We start from the raw sequence: 17,625 nt of genomic DNA, 5'->3' as shown, positions 1-17,625 counted from the left end.
CAGCCAGCCAGCCACCAGGAGCTTTGCCATGCCCACAGCAGTCCTCATTAATCCCTGGAGAAGCCTGTACCACCCTTTCTCCACTTATGTGATTTTTGGTGGGGGGTGGCTTGCTGGCCTATTGCCTGTGGGGGAGGGTGGCCAAGGATAGCCCCAGGTGAGTGAGACCTGCTTGGGCTGGCTGGGTCTCTAGCCAGCCCAAGCAGGCTTTACTTGCCTAGGGCTCTCCTTTCTTGAGTCGGGTTGCTTTTGGCTGGTATGTATGTGGGGGGGTACGGCATATGCTAATGAGTTTTTTAATGAGCTCCACCACCTATTTTTCTACAAAACGATCCTTGGGTCTCCCAAATATTTTCTTTCTCTTTCTCTGCATCTTTTAGTGGCTTCCTCTTTTTTGTCTATTAGAGGTCATTGTTCCTACACTGATGTTCATGAAGCCTAATCCTATACATGTTAACTCAGATGCGAGTTTCGCTGTATTCAATTGTTCTTAGTGCCAAAAGAAGATCTCTTAACTGGAGATCTCATCTTTTTATTTTTGAAAATCAGGCAAGGAGGGAGGAGAGAGAAATTGTCTTCCTTGCCTGGAATGTTCTCAGAAAGATGCTGTGAGACAAACAGTGGCTCTTTCAGATTTAGCAAAAGGTACTGGGAGGGAGCTTAACTCTCTTCTCCCACATGCTGGCATCACTGATCCTAATTGAGTCGCCTTGTTTCTGATTACAACATTTTTTTTGAAGGTGGAATCTGTTATCATGGAACTTCAAGCACCTTATTTAGCCTGGCCCTTAGTTCTTCATAGGGTAGCTGTGAATGTCTGAAATGTTAGCATTGACGCTTACATGCCCAAATTTTGTGAATGTCAAATATACATTTCCTATCTGTTAACACAGGATTCATGGGTGTGACTACCATAATTTGATGACTGTCATGACTCACCAATGTAACTGTGGTTTTCAGGCACTCACAAACCATAACTGGGACTGTCAGTGTTCACTTGCAAATAGCACGATTTGGCAAACTGCAGACCTTTACCATAACATGCATATAACATGTGCTTTACTACCAGGCCGCCATAGATATAGCCCTCATCCATTATTAGCTGAGTTGCACAACCCCTTTGAGAATGGACCATACCGAACATTGGACTGCCCTCTGGCCTAGTTTTATAACATGAGGAAATGCTCTCTCTGCTCACAGGTTTATGTGCTTAACAGTGAGCAGAAGGGATTCTGCGGGGGCTCGATCATTAATGAAAACTGGATTGTGACTGCAGCACACTGCATTGAGGCTGGGCCACACACTATTGTTGCAGGTAAACCAGTGGAACAAATCTCATATTGGGGTCTAGTGCTTTCCCTAGGGAGAAACAGGGGTAAGATCAGGCTTGGCACTGTCACTAAGCCAACCAAGTGATTGTCTAGGGCGCCAGCCTTCTGAGTGCACCAAATTGGGTGCCCCAAAATGACCCAGTGACGTTATCAGTGCAAGGGGGGCAGAAGTTACCCTTGCCTAGGGTGCCAGTCTAGAGCTGGCCTTGGGTAAGTTCTGGGACCCTCGACCAAGGGATGCAAGAATCACAATATGGTTTGGCGGGCTTTTGAACAAGGGACTAGCAGTGGGCTCACCAGTCCCATGTGGCCCTTGTGTAAAAGAAAAACAATGTTGCTCTTAAGCATGCACAAAACAATTCTTACTACTGCATTGCTACATGTGGTCTGAAAACATCTGGGGAAGGGGGCTTCTTGGGGCAAATCCCTTTTAAAAATGTTCAACAGAAATTCTGGGGCCAGCATTAGCTGGCAGCACAAACTCAGCACACTTGGCGCTAACCAAATATTATGTGTGGAAAGGGGTTCCATAATTACAGTACCACTATAGAAAAGTATCTGTCTGAAGTGATCCCCCCATTCCAGATAACGGGCACATGATCTGAGACTTCAGGGGATTGCAAAGATTAGGGATGGATCTCTGAGACTGGGCAGGCCTTCAATAACTACACCCGCATGTCCAGGAACTCCTTTGCATATTAGGCTACACACCCCTGATGTAGTCAATCCTCCAAGAGCTTACAAGGCTCTTAGCACAAGGCCTACTGTAAGCTCCAGGAGAACTGGCTACATCAAGGGGGTGTGGCCTAATATGCAAATGAGTTCCTGCTTCAAGAAAAAGACCTGCACATGTCTCACATATCATGTATATTCCCACTTGTGAACTCTCACAGGGAAAATGATGGGAGGGTCCCCTCAAAAGTTCTGGGACCCCTGACCATCGATAAGCCTTCCCAGTTTCACTTGTTAGCTTTAAGTACAATGAGGAACCCAACAGACCTTTTAACTGAAAGAGAAAAGCACTTCCAATAATAAATGCAGGATGTCAATTTCTTTCTTTCAATTGTGATGGCTCACTTACCAGGTGAACTCCGCACAGAGGAAGATGACCACACAGAACAGCACCGCAGAGTGGTCAGGATTATCCCTTATCCCACATACAACAGCAGCCTGAGGTACCACAACGACATTGCCCTCCTTGAATTGGATTTGCCACTGGAGCTGAACAGTTACGTCACCCCTATTTGCATCGCAGACAAGGAATTCACTAACAGCCTTCTCAAGTTTGGAACAAGCACCGTGAGCGGCTGGGGAAGGCTGGCATACCAAGGGCGGGAGGCGAGCATCCTCCAGGTCCTAAAGGTTCAGTTGATTGATAGGGCAACCTGCCTGAGGAGCACTAGGTTCTCCATTGTGTCCAGCATGTTCTGTGCAGGGCATCCTTACGAGGCAAAAGATACATGCCAAGGAGACAGTGGAGGGCCACATGCCACAGAAATGGAAGGCACCTGGTTTCTGACTGGGATAACCAGCTGGGGGGAACAGTGTGCCATGAGAGACAAATATGGCATCTACACCAGAGTTGCAAGATATGTCAAGTGGATCAGAGACACAACCAGGCATACCTGAGGGCAGTGCCAAAGTATTTTTATTCCTTTCCATAAGATCATCAGTTTGTGAAGAAGCAAAAATTTAAACAACTTCCAATCTGTATTCTCAAATAATTTCAGAGGGACAGCTGTGCAAGCTGGTTGCAGCAAAAATACACAGGAATCTTGTGTCACCTTAAACACATTTTTTTGTTATAGCATTTGTGGATGCGCTTCATCAAATGTAGGCAAACCACGTGCATGTGGATAATAGTCCACAATGGCTTATGCTAGACTAAAAAATCTGTTAGTCTTTAAAGTGCCATAAGACTCCTACTTAACTGTTTCTGAAATAGCTTCAGGAGTTATTTTCCGAAACATTGACAACATCTCTTTTAGAAACAAAGTTTACGTATGAGTTTCTACCCCACCTCCCCAAAAATAGTGGGAGTATTTCCTAATGGGTGTTTGCAATGCTTTGAACACATCAACATGCACCAACTTCAGATCCTTATCTGTTTATAATAATGGAGATGCCTACCTCAGAGGGTTGTTGTGAGGGTGAACACATTGTAAAGAACTGGAAAACTAGAACTGCAAATGAATCCAGCACTCAATGTATCAATGTGTTATAATAAATTGCAATGAACTCATAAATAAATTGCAGCCTGAGAACTACTTGTGGACTAAGGGCAGCAGCAAACTCGCCACACAAAATGAAACTTCTTATATACATTTTTTTATTTACCAATTTGCAATATATATATCTTTAAATATAGATTTTAACACATTTTTACAAGTACATTTACAGTTTACATAATTTAAATTTCTAGGCAAGGGAACCCTTGTCCCCCAATGTAGCTTAAAGTACCACATCACATTTGCAGCGCAAGTGGTAAACCTGTCTACTTTAAGATGTCAAACGCTTTGTGCAAATTTTAAAAGTCTAAGACTGTACATTCAGATTTGCAGACCTAGGCAATTTCATAAATAAAAGCTTTTTAGATTCAGAACTAGGAAGATTAAAAGACCAAGATGTGTCAGGATGTGCACAATGTGGTTGTCAAGATAAAATATTTCAGTGAGAGGTTAAAAAAATCCAGCCTTCGCAGTAGGACTGACTGGCCCTTGTGTCGTGATATCTCTACTCCTTTATGTGCCAGGCAAGAGAGTTGCTCTTAAAAGGGACACAATATAGTTCAAAACATGGAGACAACTGAAGTAATCCAACAGGAATCTTCGCAGGCTTGATATTTCAAATGAAGTATCCTTTCATTTAAAGTGTAATGGATCCATGGGCTCATGTTCACATTGGGTGGTGTACGAAGTATAACACAGAATGTTGAATTAAAAGATCTGGGACCCATCAGAGTGTGTTAATGCTTGACTGCAAAACGCATTACATGATCAACAAAAGTTCGCTACTAGAAAACTACCTGAAAATATGCTCATGACATAAACAAACTTTGTGGTACCACTTGAAATCTGTCATTCACAAACCAAAAAGTGAGATTTCTTTTTCAGGTCCTTTTTCTCCTATGGCCCACAAGTACACTAAAACAGCCAATTGAGATTATTTTTGGTTGCTTTCAGCTTTCAGGTTACTCATTTTCCATCCACCGCGACCCCTACCCTATTTATTGATGTCATTGCACATGAGATTTGTAGACATCCAACCACCTTTACATACACATACACACACATGGAAAAATACACGGGCAAAGCATAATGACATGATGTAAACTTCATTAAAAGAAGACCATCCCAACATCAAGCTATTCTTAATGAAGACGCTGAAAAGTACAGTCTTACAACACGTTCATTCTTTTTAGTGCAAAAGTGGAAACCAAACTCAAGTTATGGCACACGTCTTCTAAAAAAACCAGAAAGCGTTCAGTGTAAACATGGATTCATTGCTAAATAGCTTAGGAATACTGGTGAACCCAAAGTGACCTCTGACAATCCTGAGTTGTCAAATCAATAAGGTCTTGAACCACAGCCCACGGATGTCATGGGCTCTGAAACAGACCCCTAGTGCAAAAGGAGAACCCGCTCCGTCTCAAGGTTATTGCATCATCATGCACCATCCAGCACCCAAAAATGGTCTGTATGCAGATGTCATTGGAATAAATTTGCACCCATTCCAGAAAAAAAAATCAACCCAACTAGAAAATGTAGCTTATTACGACTAGTAATATTTGTGAACCTAGTCAAGTGCAGCCAACCACACCAATGTGAGGTTGTGAAATAAGGTAGAGCTTTTAATGCCTATGAACAAGAGTGATCAGGCCTCAGAACAACAACAAAAAGGAAAGAATTAAATTAGTTGCCTAATGAAACTTAGCGGATGTCATGGAGAGGAGAAAAGAAGTCCCACCAACACGTCAAAACAAAGTGGTTCAGAACTGTCCACTGATGGGTGAAAAAATGAAAACGTCAAAAGAATGGGCTTCCGCTGATGGTCACATTCAATGTTGGTGAAGCTGTGATGTGCGGCGAATGTCGATGAGTGACAGTACAGGGGAACTCCAACCCCTGAAAGCTCCCTTTTTCTCGGAAACAACCATTTCAAACCTCCACTGTAGCATTCAAAAATGACATGACATTAGTTCTCACTTCAAAGTTCAGGGGGAGCTTAATTTTCTCACCTTATAAGGGGCAGCGTCTACAAAGCAACAAAGAGGGAGATTAACATTTAGGAGAACCATATCCTAAGAATACACAGATTCAGATTACCATGCAGCATTCTTATACATCACAACCATACTCTCTGCCCAAGCAAAAAACTAAAAATCATTAGGGAATGGTTCTGAAATTCATCAGATTTTTCCACATGTATTCTTGAGCTCCAAATTACCTGGTTTGATTTGTAAAGAACTGAATCCTCTCTTGTGGAGATTTTTTGGGGGGTAAACTTCCCAAAATTTGTACAGATTACTGCTTGCTATTGTTTCAAGTTATGAGTGTCTCTGTTCCCCTCTTTGACACTGATGGGTAAGTGTGCTTTCATAAAACACTGAAAACAGGCATGCTGAAGTTGATGCCATCATACATGAGTCTTTTACTGATGCATTGGCGTATGCATGCACAGAACACAACGTGAAAAGAATCTCGAAGCAATCATATGTAAGACTACATCAAGATTCACCAATGTGAATAAGCGCATGGACTGAAAAGGGAAGGGGGTGGGGATGCATATAAACAGAAAGAACTGAAAGCTACGGCAGACAACACATGACTCCAGAATTATTTTTTGAAATTCTCTTAAATTAAACCAATATTAAGGCAGAGCAGAAGCAGCACAGAGAAAAATTCCAGATCAGAGGGTGGGAAATCCACTCATCACTAATAATCATGGATGTCAAATGGGAGATTTAGCTCAATAAGGACCACAGAGTTTCCCTTTCAGCTACCCAATGACTCAGTGCTATTGCTTCTCTGTAACTGAAGCATGAGACATGGAGTGAAAAGAGGAACAAGCCTTTTTTCTGTTTCAAAAGCCAGCAAACACCAACTAAATCCAAACATCTTTGCATTTCACTAATACACTGTAAATTAAGGCTGCTGTGCAAAAGTTTGTGACTTAAATCCTTAAAGTGCATTAAAAGTGCAATCCACTTTTGCTATATTTGCAATTGGCTACATATTCCTGCCCCCCTTGTACTTGCAAAATGTTGTCAGTCACGCTTGTGAAAGTTTGAGAAACTTTCCCACTAAAATACAAGGCCAGCTAGCTCTTGTTACTGAAGGCCTGAATGTACAAATGTCCAAAAACACACAACATTGGTCTAAATCCCTTCTAAGAGGCAAAACTATTTCTAGGAAGTTTAATAAAGCCAACAATTCATGTCATGATCAGTCCATTAAGCATTACTGACTTCTGACAGGGAATGTACACTATGTTCCCCCTGGGATGCTGTCCAATGAGGCCACACTTTTTTTAGGTGCCTAGGATAGTGTACATATTTTACGGTGAATACACGCACAACATGACAATGCTGAGGCCTTACAAAGAATGCTGTTTATGAACTACAGCTCAGCAGGGATTTGATCACCCTTATTTCAGAAACTCTAGGCAAGGGTTGGCAAATTGCAGCATCCGTGTGATCTTTGGCATAATAGGGGATGAGTGTGGGATTCATTCGGACCATTCCAGCACAGGCCAGAAGGACTACTTGGCTTATGTACTGTTGCAACCATAGACACCCAAGCCCACTCACATAGACGAAAGAACAGAATGGAGTATAAAGTGCATCAGTTCATAAAAAACTATCTTTGCTTGGGTCACACAATGTTAGCAATGTGTGCCTTATTAAAGTGCTAATTGCTGCTTAAATTCCATTTCAAACTCCCTTCAATCAGTGTCAAGTTACAGAGTGTTCTTCATGAAAGGTGCGGAACCTTCAGATGAAAGAGACATGACGTTTTATACTGTGTGTTTCCAAATTTTGATGAAATCTTTGCTTGTGGGATTTTCACAGGCTCCCAGTAGCAAGGAATGGTCAGATGACAAAACGAACTCTGGACAGAAATGGGCAGTGTGCCACAGGATAGGAAAAAAGTTCAGCACTCAAGCATGCTGCTAGCCCTTATGGTTGCAGGGAGGAAAAATAACCCTGGAAGTAAGCTGAAAGGGCTTTACTAAAGGTTTAGGAACAAGATCCTTGCAAGCAAGATTTCCAGTGCTCCAAGTCTGGACATATAAATTTCTACTGGATGGAACTCAATGCTACTCTCTGTACTCAGCTATCCTTATGAAACCCAAATGAAAGTGTATCTTGCCTATCACAAAGGATGATGGCATCATTCATTTTAAAGTAATTCTGACACAGAGGACCAATGTGCAGAGAGGTGTGTTGGTCACTCTACGTAGGAGCCCAACCACAAACTCAAAATTAAATTATTCTATATATTAAAAAAACTAAGTTTCAGTTTATTTCTGTTTTTTGTGGGAGTAAGCCTTCCTGGGGGGGGGTATGCCCCCTGTTTATTGTATTTAAAAAGGCACTGTTCTAAGAAAAGTGAGTTATGGCCATGATTACGTCATGAGCGACAGAACATAGCTTTTAAGCACAGTCGGGTCATTCCTATAAAATCTTAGCTGAACATCTTAGCTTTCAGTACCAACAAACAAGCATGCTTCTTGTCCTCATAATTTCCTGAGGAAAGGCAGAACCTGTGTGCGGGGGTTCTGCCAAAAGACACAAAACCACTAGAGGGTATGAATGTACTATTCATCCAAAGCAAGGAGTGAGGGATTGGTCCCACAGACATGGTCATCACTTGACGGCAAAACCACCCAGTGATGACTTGCATGTGTGAAACAATCATTGCAGATCAAATGAAAGGACAGTGTCGAGATGACTTCCCATCCCTTCAAATGCAAAATCCTCTTCAGTCTGCATTTTTACCTAGAGGTAATAAAGTGTTGTGAATTACTTTTAATTCTTCTACAATTACTACATTTTAGATCCCCCCTGCCCCCACAAACCAGTTTTTTTTTAACGCTATGAGCAAACTTTTAAAAAAGGAGATTTAGTGTATTACTATTGCTAAATTTTTGAAGCAATTGATACTATTGGGTTGAAATTAAGGTGAAAGCCATGGTTTCCTCTAAGCAAGCAAGCAGGCAAAGCAGCAAACACCTCCATTGGCCCACATATTTCAATGCTGAAACAGCTGAGAGGCTCATCCCAGGATACCTGCAACTCTGGCATTCCGAAACCTACAGTCCCCGAGGATTATTTGCAAGCTGTTGACAGGAATCCAGCCTTCCTTCTTTTGATTGAGGTTTTTTATCAACCTTTTTAAAAGTTAAAAAAAGGAGAAAGAAATGGTGAAAAGGACAGCACTTTTTGGAAACACACAAGTTAATCACACAGTGTGACCGACAGACCCCCCTTTACTTGGTAAGTAAATCTGTTACATTTTGATCACTTTCCTACAAAGAACACAGTGTTTCTCCCTTCAAACATTCTATCCTCACAACGAAAACCGTGTCAGGCTGAAACACCAGCCTGAGCTCACCCAGTTAGTCTTAACTTCTAGATACCTTGTTCCCAGGTCTACTGCCAGAAATTCTTGAACTGACATGTGCTGGGAATTCTAGAGGGAACTTGATTTCCAAGAGTGCAGAACATAAGTTTCAGGTTGGGGAAACGATGGGGGTTGGGGCTGAAGCCCCTTCTCCTTGTGGTCACAGCCTGAATCAAGCCCCCATGTGCCTGTGAATGAATTTTCACCCACCTAGGAACTCCCAACATATGTCTGCTGGCAGGGCCGGCTCACCCACTAGGCAAACTAGGTGCTTGCCTAGGCTGCCAGGAGGGAGGGGGTGCCAGATTGGGCTCCCCCCCCTTGACAAATGCCAAGTTTGCCTGCCTCCCTCTCTCCCCTCTGCTGCCGCACTTTTCCTTCCCTTTTCTCCCTGCCTACCCCCCCCATCGCCGTTGCTGCACTTTTCCTTCTCTTCCCTCCCTTTCTTCTCGACTCCCCCCCATCTCTGCCGCTGCTGCACTTTTCCTTCCCTTCCCTCCCTTTCTGCACTACCCCCCCAGTCACTGCCGCACCTTTCATTCCCCCAGGGCCGGCCCTAGGCCTTCTTGCGTATCCCCATGGCTGCCGCCTACTTGTGAGTAGCCCCGTGCTTACTTGCGAGTAGCCCAGTGCCTATTTGCGAGCAGGCGGCAGCTGCGGAGATACTTGCGAGTAGGCAGCAGGCCCAGTGGCACCTGCTGCCTAGGGTGCCAGAAGGGTCAGGGCTGGCCCTGTCTGCTGGACAGTTCCTTGAGAGTTACCCAGGAGCAATGTATCATTTTTTTCAAGCTCGGAATGGTGATTTGAACCCAAGTCTCTCCTGTCTTAGTCTGACACTTTAGCTGTTACACCACACTGTCTCTTGGGAGTAGTAGTTCTGGAGTACGTACCACTGCCCCTCTCCATCTTCATGCAAAAGCTGAATCACGTCCCCATTTTTCACCAGCAAGTCCTCTGAGTCCCTCTTCTTGCAGTCTGCTAAGGCCTTATATTTTCCTGGTGACTGTGGGATAAAAATTGTGGGTAGGCAAACGTTAGCTAAGCCAATGCCTTTGAAATGAATGTTTTACCAATTTGTTTTAATCATAGATTGTATTTATAAACCGCCTTGAAAACTAGATGATTTGGCAGGCAAAATCTGAGGATGACATTTTATTGCTGGCTTTGTTGTTGGTTTATGTTTTGTTCCCCCTGCCCCATACCAACATAGTGTTGTATTTGTGTTTTTTTTTTGAGAGGGGGATTTGAAATTTAAATTAAATTAATTCAATTTAAAAATAATTTTTAAAATTTAAAAAAGCCTTCCATGCCTGTGCTATATTTGTTTTATTTTTGAAAGCTGCTCATTAGCTTTGGAAAACCAGCATTTTCCATTTTAAATAAAATAAGTTTGGGAAGAGGGAGAGCAAAGACTGACTGAGATGGCAGAGAAAATTAGAACAGATAAACCATCACAGATATTACGTGCCAATGATGACCCACACCTGCAACACCTATCAACTTAGACCTACTAAGAGAAACGTGACAGCCACAGAGATCTGGCACAATTTCACTCATAACAATTTGGGGGCTATGCTAGGTGCACTGCACAGGATTCAACCAACCAGCTGATTTCCATCTTCTTCTTCGGTATCGGAACAGGTGGAGAAGTAGTTATTGCTAGACCAGTCATCGAGACCTTCACAGATCTCCAAAGAATGAGACATTCCTGGCCAAGCTGCATAGAAACATAGGGGATTATAAAAGTTGCTCAAGGACACTGGCATATATCACTCTATTAAAATACCCATTTTAAAAAAGAGAAAAGGAGTCTATAAGACAACCCTCTAGAGCATGCTCACAAAAGCTGACATCTGGGACATTTGTACCCCATGCCCATCAATTCTAGGAGCTGAAAGTTCCAGGTTCTCAGAATTCTGCAGGACTTTAACAGCTATGGAGTTGCCTGAGCGAGGTCGGTTCAGTATAGTTGCCTAGTTTATTTTTGTTTGCATGTACTTTGAAGGGGAAAGCTGTAATCATCAAATAAGAATGCCCTGGGATTCCTACTGGAAGTCACCAGTAGCTTGAAGGTGTGGGGTGAAAGTGGAGGACTCAAACCTGGACATTCCCTTAACCATCAACTCTGTGTGCCAGCCCAGTTTTTTCTCATCTTTTGGCAAGGTCCCAACAGATGTACATCTACCTGTGCTACCCCAGAGAAGGCAAACAGTGTCCTCCAAGGAGCTGTTTTCAGGTTGGAGTGAGGAAGGCTGAACCCCACCCTCCCCCAATGCATCATGGTCCCAATCTAAAGTAGAAATGAGTCCTCTTGAATCTGTCAGAGTCAAAGTGAGATTGAGGAAGCCAGTCAAAAGCTTCTAATTGTCCACATGCAGGGAGGGTTTCCTCCTCCCTCTCAAATAGGGGAAGGATTCAAACCTGAAAATCTCTTGCCTCCTTTGAGGACCACCATATCCTGTCTACTTTTTCCTGTATGGCATCACTGTATTTTCTTTGTGTTCTCAGGAGAAGGCCAAAAATGAGAGCACTTATGCTCTGAGGAAAGAGTTTATATGGGGCAATGTAAAGCAATCTGATAATTATCTACTCAGACAAAAAAAAAAGTATGTTCCAAATTCACATACTTCTGTTTGGCTTGTTCTGAGGAGGGGAGAAACTCTCTAAGGTCACAGGGCTGGTGCGGTCAGAATCATTTTCTTCTGAACTTATGGAAGCTCTTGGCTGTTTTCTGAAACAAGAGACGTCACATCAGAACAACAGATGAAGCAAGGAGAAGGTAACATCCACAACACCCTGCTTTCTTTTAAAATTATCTTCTACATTTTTAGATGTGCACACTTGTTGCAGTAATATTTTAATACCGCAAGCATGTGTGCATATGTAAGTTCATCTAACTTACCCATTGCTCAATGGTGGAGAGAGCTGGATTGGGTCTACACAAGATGGTTGTTGCTGCTTCTCCACTGTAAGTATGATGCAAATGATATTAGAAAAGAAGGTAAGAACAATCCTACTGGTTCAGACTAAGTTTGATTGAGTCCAACGTTCTGTTCCCCACAGCGACCAACTAGATGACCCAGAAGGTGGGAAAGAAAACAAAAACCCTTCCCTATTATCTGCCCACCTCCAAAACTGGCATTCAGAGGCAGAATGGATGTCCCCTTTAGTCATTATGGCTAATAGCCACTCATCTGTCTAATTCTCTTTTCAGAAGGACATCAACACTCATCATACACTCTTTTTATATTTCTAATGCGGGCTAGATGGGATCTTGGTTTGATCCAGCAAGGCCCTCCCTGTGAGCTTTATAACAAACACCCTCTGTTGATGGTTAACATTTATTGGATAACCACCAACAGCTCTCCAAGCTGTTCAATGTATGTCCATCCCGTTAAGCTGGCTACACACAAGCCGAATGATTCCTTCACAAACAGCAAGCCATCAGAATGGGCAGGCCTTAGCCACCCAACGGAGCACAATAATCAATGAATGCAATTAATTAAGAAGCCCAATACACTAGCCCTGACCTGGATAACCCAGGTGAGCCTGATCTTGTCAGATCTCGGAAGCTAAGAAGGATTGACTGTGGTTAGTACTTGGATAGGAGACTGTCATTGAAATATCCAGTCAGGAAGTGGGGGCAGGCTTATTCAGTCACCTCCCTGAATATCCTCCAGGCCCTCAGTAGGGGTCAGTCACCAGAGGTCCCAGTGTGTGTGCGCACACATACGAAAAATACTTGAAAACAGAAGCCCAACACACTGATTTTTTGCACCATGTGGGTGAAGTGCCACCTCATTGGGTAACATACTTGACAGCAACAATAGACCGAGGCATCCCAAGGACACCAGGGTTCCCCAACTTTGAGGTGGGTGGGTCCGAGAAGCCATAGTCAGTGGTTGCTCACCAAGTTGTTTCCTCACCTTTAAAGTGATACCTGCTGGCCAGCCAACTGGTGGCAACTGGCCCTTTCATGGCTCACTGTTTGATCTGCTGGGAGGTTGCCCTGGGTGGGGAACAATAGAATGAGTCACACCTGTGCTGTAGGGTGGCAGCAGCTTCCCATAGGAATTGCCTGGAATTCACTGGAGTTCAGGAGAGGTGGAAGGATGGAGTCACTGAAAGGGCCAGCATCAAGAAGAGGTCAGCCCTTCAGAAGGCAAGGGTAAAATCAGCTGAGGACACGCAGGCTTTTGTTCCTCAGATACAAAGGAGTCAGTGTGGAAGGCAGCAGAAGGACAAAGTTCTTCTCTCTCAGTCTGAGGCCTGAATGAGGGTATATAGTGCCCCCTGGTGGTGAAGACCATTCAAGCCCAGGTGGCCATCATACAAATTCCCCATTCCCTCGTCTGAAGAAGTATAAAAAGGTAAAGGTAGTCCCCTGTGCAAGCACCAGTCGTTTTCGATTCTGGGGTGACGCTGCTTTCACAACGTTTTCACGGCAGAGTTTTTACAGGGTGGTTTGTCATTGCCTTCCCCAGTCATCTACACTTTCCCCCCCAGCAAGCTGGGTACTCATTTTACCAACCTCGGAAGGATGGAAGGCTGAGTCAACCTCGAGTCGGCTACGCATGCGTACAAAATCTAACATTCTGAATAAACTTTGTTGGTCTTAAAGGTGATAATTGACTCCTACTTTGTTCTACTGCTTCAGTCCAACACGGCTGCCTATCTGAATCTACAAATAATGAAGTATTCGCATAATTGATTTCAAGCACTGAAAGTACTTAATTATCTAATGGTAATCCTTATAACATCATTGTAAGTTAGATCAGTTTTTTAATCATTTCAGTATTTGATTCCGGCATTTGTAGCTCAGTTTTTTAGCCATTCTACTGAACTGCTCTCTAATGAAATGAAAATATTAGGAAGCAAACCCCTCAAAAGCAGGCTGACATTTGGAAAATCAGAGCAAATGTACTCTTTTTGCCACTGAAAACCAGAGGGTTGGTAGTTGGGTGTTTTTGAAAGGCTTGCAAAGCCTTTTTTATTTCTGTCTGCTTGGGGTTGGTTTGGCTTAGAAAACCCTGGAAGTGTGTTGTTTTTATCGGTAATTAAGCATGAGATTATTTTAATAAGGTTTTATTGGTGAACCGCCACTGGCATTTTGGAAAGGCAGTACAGGTTTCAATAAATAACTCAGCAGTGGGAAAATACAAAGGATCTGCCTGCAAAGTAAAGCTTGTTGCTAGCCATAAACTCATGACATTTAAGAATGTACCTTTGATAAGTTCTTGCTGCTTGAACAAAATTTTTCTGATTTCATTGAGCCATGCCATCTTCAGGTCAACTGTCTGAGCCTGAAAAAGAGAAAGGTGTCTGCAATTGAGGTCCAGACAGATAGCCAAGTCAGTCTTTTATGGACAAGTCAGAGGCTGCGATCACACACCCTAAATAATACACTTTCAATTCACTTTCAGTGCGTTTTCCAACTGAATTTTACTGTCTGAACTGGCAAAATGCAGTTAGGAAAGTGGATTTAAAGTGCATTATTTAGTGTGTATGATTGCAGCCAGATAATTCTGTGGCACAAGAAAGCTTCCCCAGACTTCATCAGCATGCAGGAGTCTTCAGCTGACACCATGCTTATGCCTCCATAAAATTATCACAGACTGGCACCTGCATGTAATTACCTTTCAGCCCTTGTAAAAGCAAGAAAGGCAGACAAAACTTCAGACAAACCTGGGGTATGTACGTCCTTGGGAGGACCTCCCAAGTAGAGAAAAGAATGCAACACTTTAAATAAACAACAAAAAGGGGGCAACCCTTCCCACCAAAACTGCAAATCCTCAGCTAGATGGGGGTTTACTATGCTCCAAAACAATGAGAGAAGCTGATAATTTTGTTCTTTAAAAAGAGGGTTGCGTGGAAGGGTAGTTAGTTAACATTTCGCACCCAGGACATCCAAATTCGGTGTCAAGGAAAAAAAGTGAGTTTACCAGCATAAATTTAGCAAGTATGTATAATCCATTCTGGTTTCAAAAGTCATGGGAATGGGAATGGACTTCCACCCCCAATAACTCCACATCTTATTCAGTCTCTTAGATTCACCACATTAAAAGTAAAAACTTGCATAAAAAGATTATCAGGATGCCAAGTTCTACATCCATGATAGCATTCTGAGCATTTCATGCACTGTTACAGAACTCCAGCAACCATATACATGTGCTATTCTGCTTTCATACTGTTGGACGTTCCCCAGATGTGTGATCCATATGGGCATTTAGTGTTTAGTGGAACATACATATACCTGAAATGAAGTGGCAGGCTCCACGGGAATCAGCCTGGAAGCTCTGTGGATCAACCACTGGCTCCCTGTGCCTCTAGGGTGGGCACTAAAGCCATTCCAGCTACATAAAGCTTTCTTGGTAACAGATAATCAGCTTCCTTGTTAGAATTCAAGAGATGCTGCAAGACAGCTTTTAAAGTAGCTGCTTTGTCTGCAGGGGTCAAAGTAGTTGCTATGGATGGCTGTTTTGTGTGGCACTGATTTGTTTTATTAGACTGTGAACCATTCATTACTACAAAATAAATAGCTGTCCATGATCCTCTTGGTCTGGGAAGTCTACTGATGCTGGAGGATAAACAGGTGCTACTGAAGGAAATGGAGACTCATAGGTCTGCTGATTTCACCTTCGCTTGGCTAGCTCATTGCTAAGGGAGCCCACCTAGTATTATAGAATCATAGAGTTGGAAGGGGCCTCCAGGGTCATCAAGTCCAACCCCCTGCACAATGCAGGAAACTCACAAATACCTCCCCCTAAATTCACAGAATTTTCATTGCTGTCAGATGGCCATCTAACAGCAATGAAGACCTAGTTCTCCCACTGCACCCTCAGGCTTCTGGCTTTCTGCTAATGTATTTGTCCAGCTTGATTTGCACTTGCCTGCCTCCAACATCCCCATCTGCTCTTGGTCCAAAGGCCTGACAGTAAAGATGTGCCACGCTCTTCTCAAGCAACTTGAAATCCTTGAGCTTGAAGTCAACAATGAACATATGGCACAGCTTGGGAGACAGATGAGTGATCGCTCATTAAAGTCATGAATATTCCCACAGTAAAAAAAACAGGTTTCCTACCTGTAACTGATGATCTTCGGGTGGTCATCTGTGCAGTCACACTGATGGGATATAGGCGCCCGCGCCGATCACGACTGGTATTCTTGAAAGCTGCGGATTTCCACGCCCCAGGCCTAGTGCGCATGTGCAGAAGCCCCGCCGCGCATGCCCACTGGGACCGGAGTGGACATCCTGCCAGTTCCTTCTGACCGCTGCGTAAGCCCTTCCAAGATGGACCGGCAGCGGAGGGGAAGGAGGGCGGGTAGTGTGACTGCACAGATGACCACTCGAAGATCATCAGTTACAGGTAGGAAACCTGTTTATCTTCTTCGTGGTCTCTGTGCATCACACTGATGGGAGACCAACAAGCCAAAATCCTACCTGGAGGAGGGTGCAACGGTCCATCAGCAGGGAAGCTCCTGAAGAACAGCACGGCCCACTGACGAACGTCTGTGCCACCGAAGGTCCAATGCATAATGTCTCACAAAGGTATGCGGTGAGGACCACGTGGCAGCTTCGCAAATGTCTCTTAGTGGCACCCCTTTCATGAAAGCCGCAGAGGTAGCCATGGCCCTAGTTGAGTGAGCTCTAATAGGTCCCGGAAGATAGTTAACAGATAGCACAGCCTTATAGTCTCCGTAATCCATTTGGAGATTCGCTGGGGTGAAACTCTAATGCCCTGTGAAGCTGGAGCATACGGAACAAAAAGTCTTGGGTCCTTACGACCCGGTCTTACCCGATGTAGGTAGAACGAGAGTGCTCGCTTGACACCCAGGGCGTGAAGTTTTCATTCCACTTCTGTGTGTGGATTGGGGAAATACACAGGCAGGTATATTTCCGAGTTCAGATGGAATGAGGAGATCACCTTCGGGAGGAAAGTAACATCTGGACGGAGCCAAACTCCTTCGGTGCTAAATCTCAGGTATGGGTCATCACAGCGTAGTGCTGCCAGTTCACCTACCCTCCAAGCTGAGGTGATAGCGACCAAAAAGGCTGTCTTCCATGACAGCAACTGAAGGGAACAGGTTGCCATAGGTTCGAAAGGCTTGCCCGCTAAGGCTTGCAAAACCCCCGGCAGATCCCACATGGGGGCCGGGTGCCGTGTTGATGGATAAAGCCTCATAAGACCTCTCAGGAATCTTTTAGTATCAAGGTGTGTAAAAACCGAACAACCACCGAGTTGTGAATGGCTGGCTGAGATGGCTGCTAAATACATCCGTATCGAAGACACCGCTAAGCCCTTATCCAGCAGGGAAAGCAGGAAGTCCAAAATTATTGGGAGGCCCACTGTTTTGGGCTCCACCGTGGCCTCTGAGGTGAATTGGGCGAATCTCAACCATTTATATTCGTAAGACTTCCTAGTGGATGGTTTCCTACTATTGAGGATAACGTGTAACGCCCTTGCCGACAGAGCTCTCACACCAGCCTCCATGCCGTTAGCTTCAGGTGCGGTACGTCGTGGTGGATCATTTGCCCTTGGTGGGACAGTAGAAGGTCCGGAGCCATGGGAAACTGATGGAAGATCCCATGTGGGGAGAACCATTGCTGTCTGGGCCACCATGGGGTAATGAGGATCCCTCTGGGGTGCTCTTTGTAAATTTTGTGGACC

General features: G+C 43.9%; 2 protein-coding genes across 8 annotated transcripts in view; one reads left to right on the top strand and one right to left on the bottom strand.

The window, feature by feature from the left end:
• F9 (coagulation factor IX) overlaps nucleotides 1-17,625 on the top strand; it is a 155,886-nt gene that overhangs the window by 13,918 nt on the left and 124,343 nt on the right. For 2 of the 3 annotated variants that reach the window (XM_060249883.1, XM_060249882.1), the window contains 2 exons: nucleotides 1,201-1,315; nucleotides 2,416-3,581. In XM_060249883.1, the coding sequence (XP_060105866.1) occupies nucleotides 1,201-1,315; nucleotides 2,416-2,960 (660 nt within the window). In that variant the 3' untranslated portion in view covers nucleotides 2,961-3,581. Of the gene's footprint in view, nucleotides 1-1,200; nucleotides 1,316-2,415; nucleotides 3,582-17,625 lie in introns of those variants that run through there. The other variant, XR_009555977.1, reaches the window with a different exon arrangement.
• MCF2 (MCF.2 cell line derived transforming sequence) overlaps nucleotides 3,644-17,625 on the bottom strand; it is a 96,178-nt gene continuing 82,196 nt past the window's right edge. For 4 of the 5 annotated variants that reach the window (XM_060249873.1, XM_060249875.1, XM_060249874.1 and 1 more), the window contains 7 exons: nucleotides 14,181-14,259; nucleotides 11,859-11,922; nucleotides 11,584-11,687; nucleotides 10,561-10,673; nucleotides 9,847-9,959; nucleotides 8,623-8,723; nucleotides 3,644-5,585 (listed from right to left, as the gene is read on the bottom strand). In XM_060249873.1, the coding sequence (XP_060105856.1) occupies nucleotides 5,545-5,585; nucleotides 8,623-8,723; nucleotides 9,847-9,959; nucleotides 10,561-10,673; nucleotides 11,584-11,687; nucleotides 11,859-11,922; nucleotides 14,181-14,259 (615 nt within the window). In that variant the 3' untranslated portion in view covers nucleotides 3,644-5,544. Of the gene's footprint in view, nucleotides 5,586-8,622; nucleotides 8,724-9,846; nucleotides 9,960-10,560; nucleotides 10,674-11,583; nucleotides 11,688-11,858; nucleotides 11,923-14,180; nucleotides 14,260-17,625 lie in introns of those variants that run through there. The other variant, XR_009555976.1, reaches the window with a different exon arrangement.

This window comes from Heteronotia binoei, chromosome 11 (genome assembly GCF_032191835.1).
Source record: "Heteronotia binoei isolate CCM8104 ecotype False Entrance Well chromosome 11, APGP_CSIRO_Hbin_v1, whole genome shotgun sequence".
In the NCBI taxonomy this organism is placed as follows: Eukaryota; Metazoa; Chordata; class Lepidosauria; order Squamata; family Gekkonidae; genus Heteronotia; species Heteronotia binoei.
This window is presented reverse-complemented; position numbering and strand designations above follow the sequence as displayed.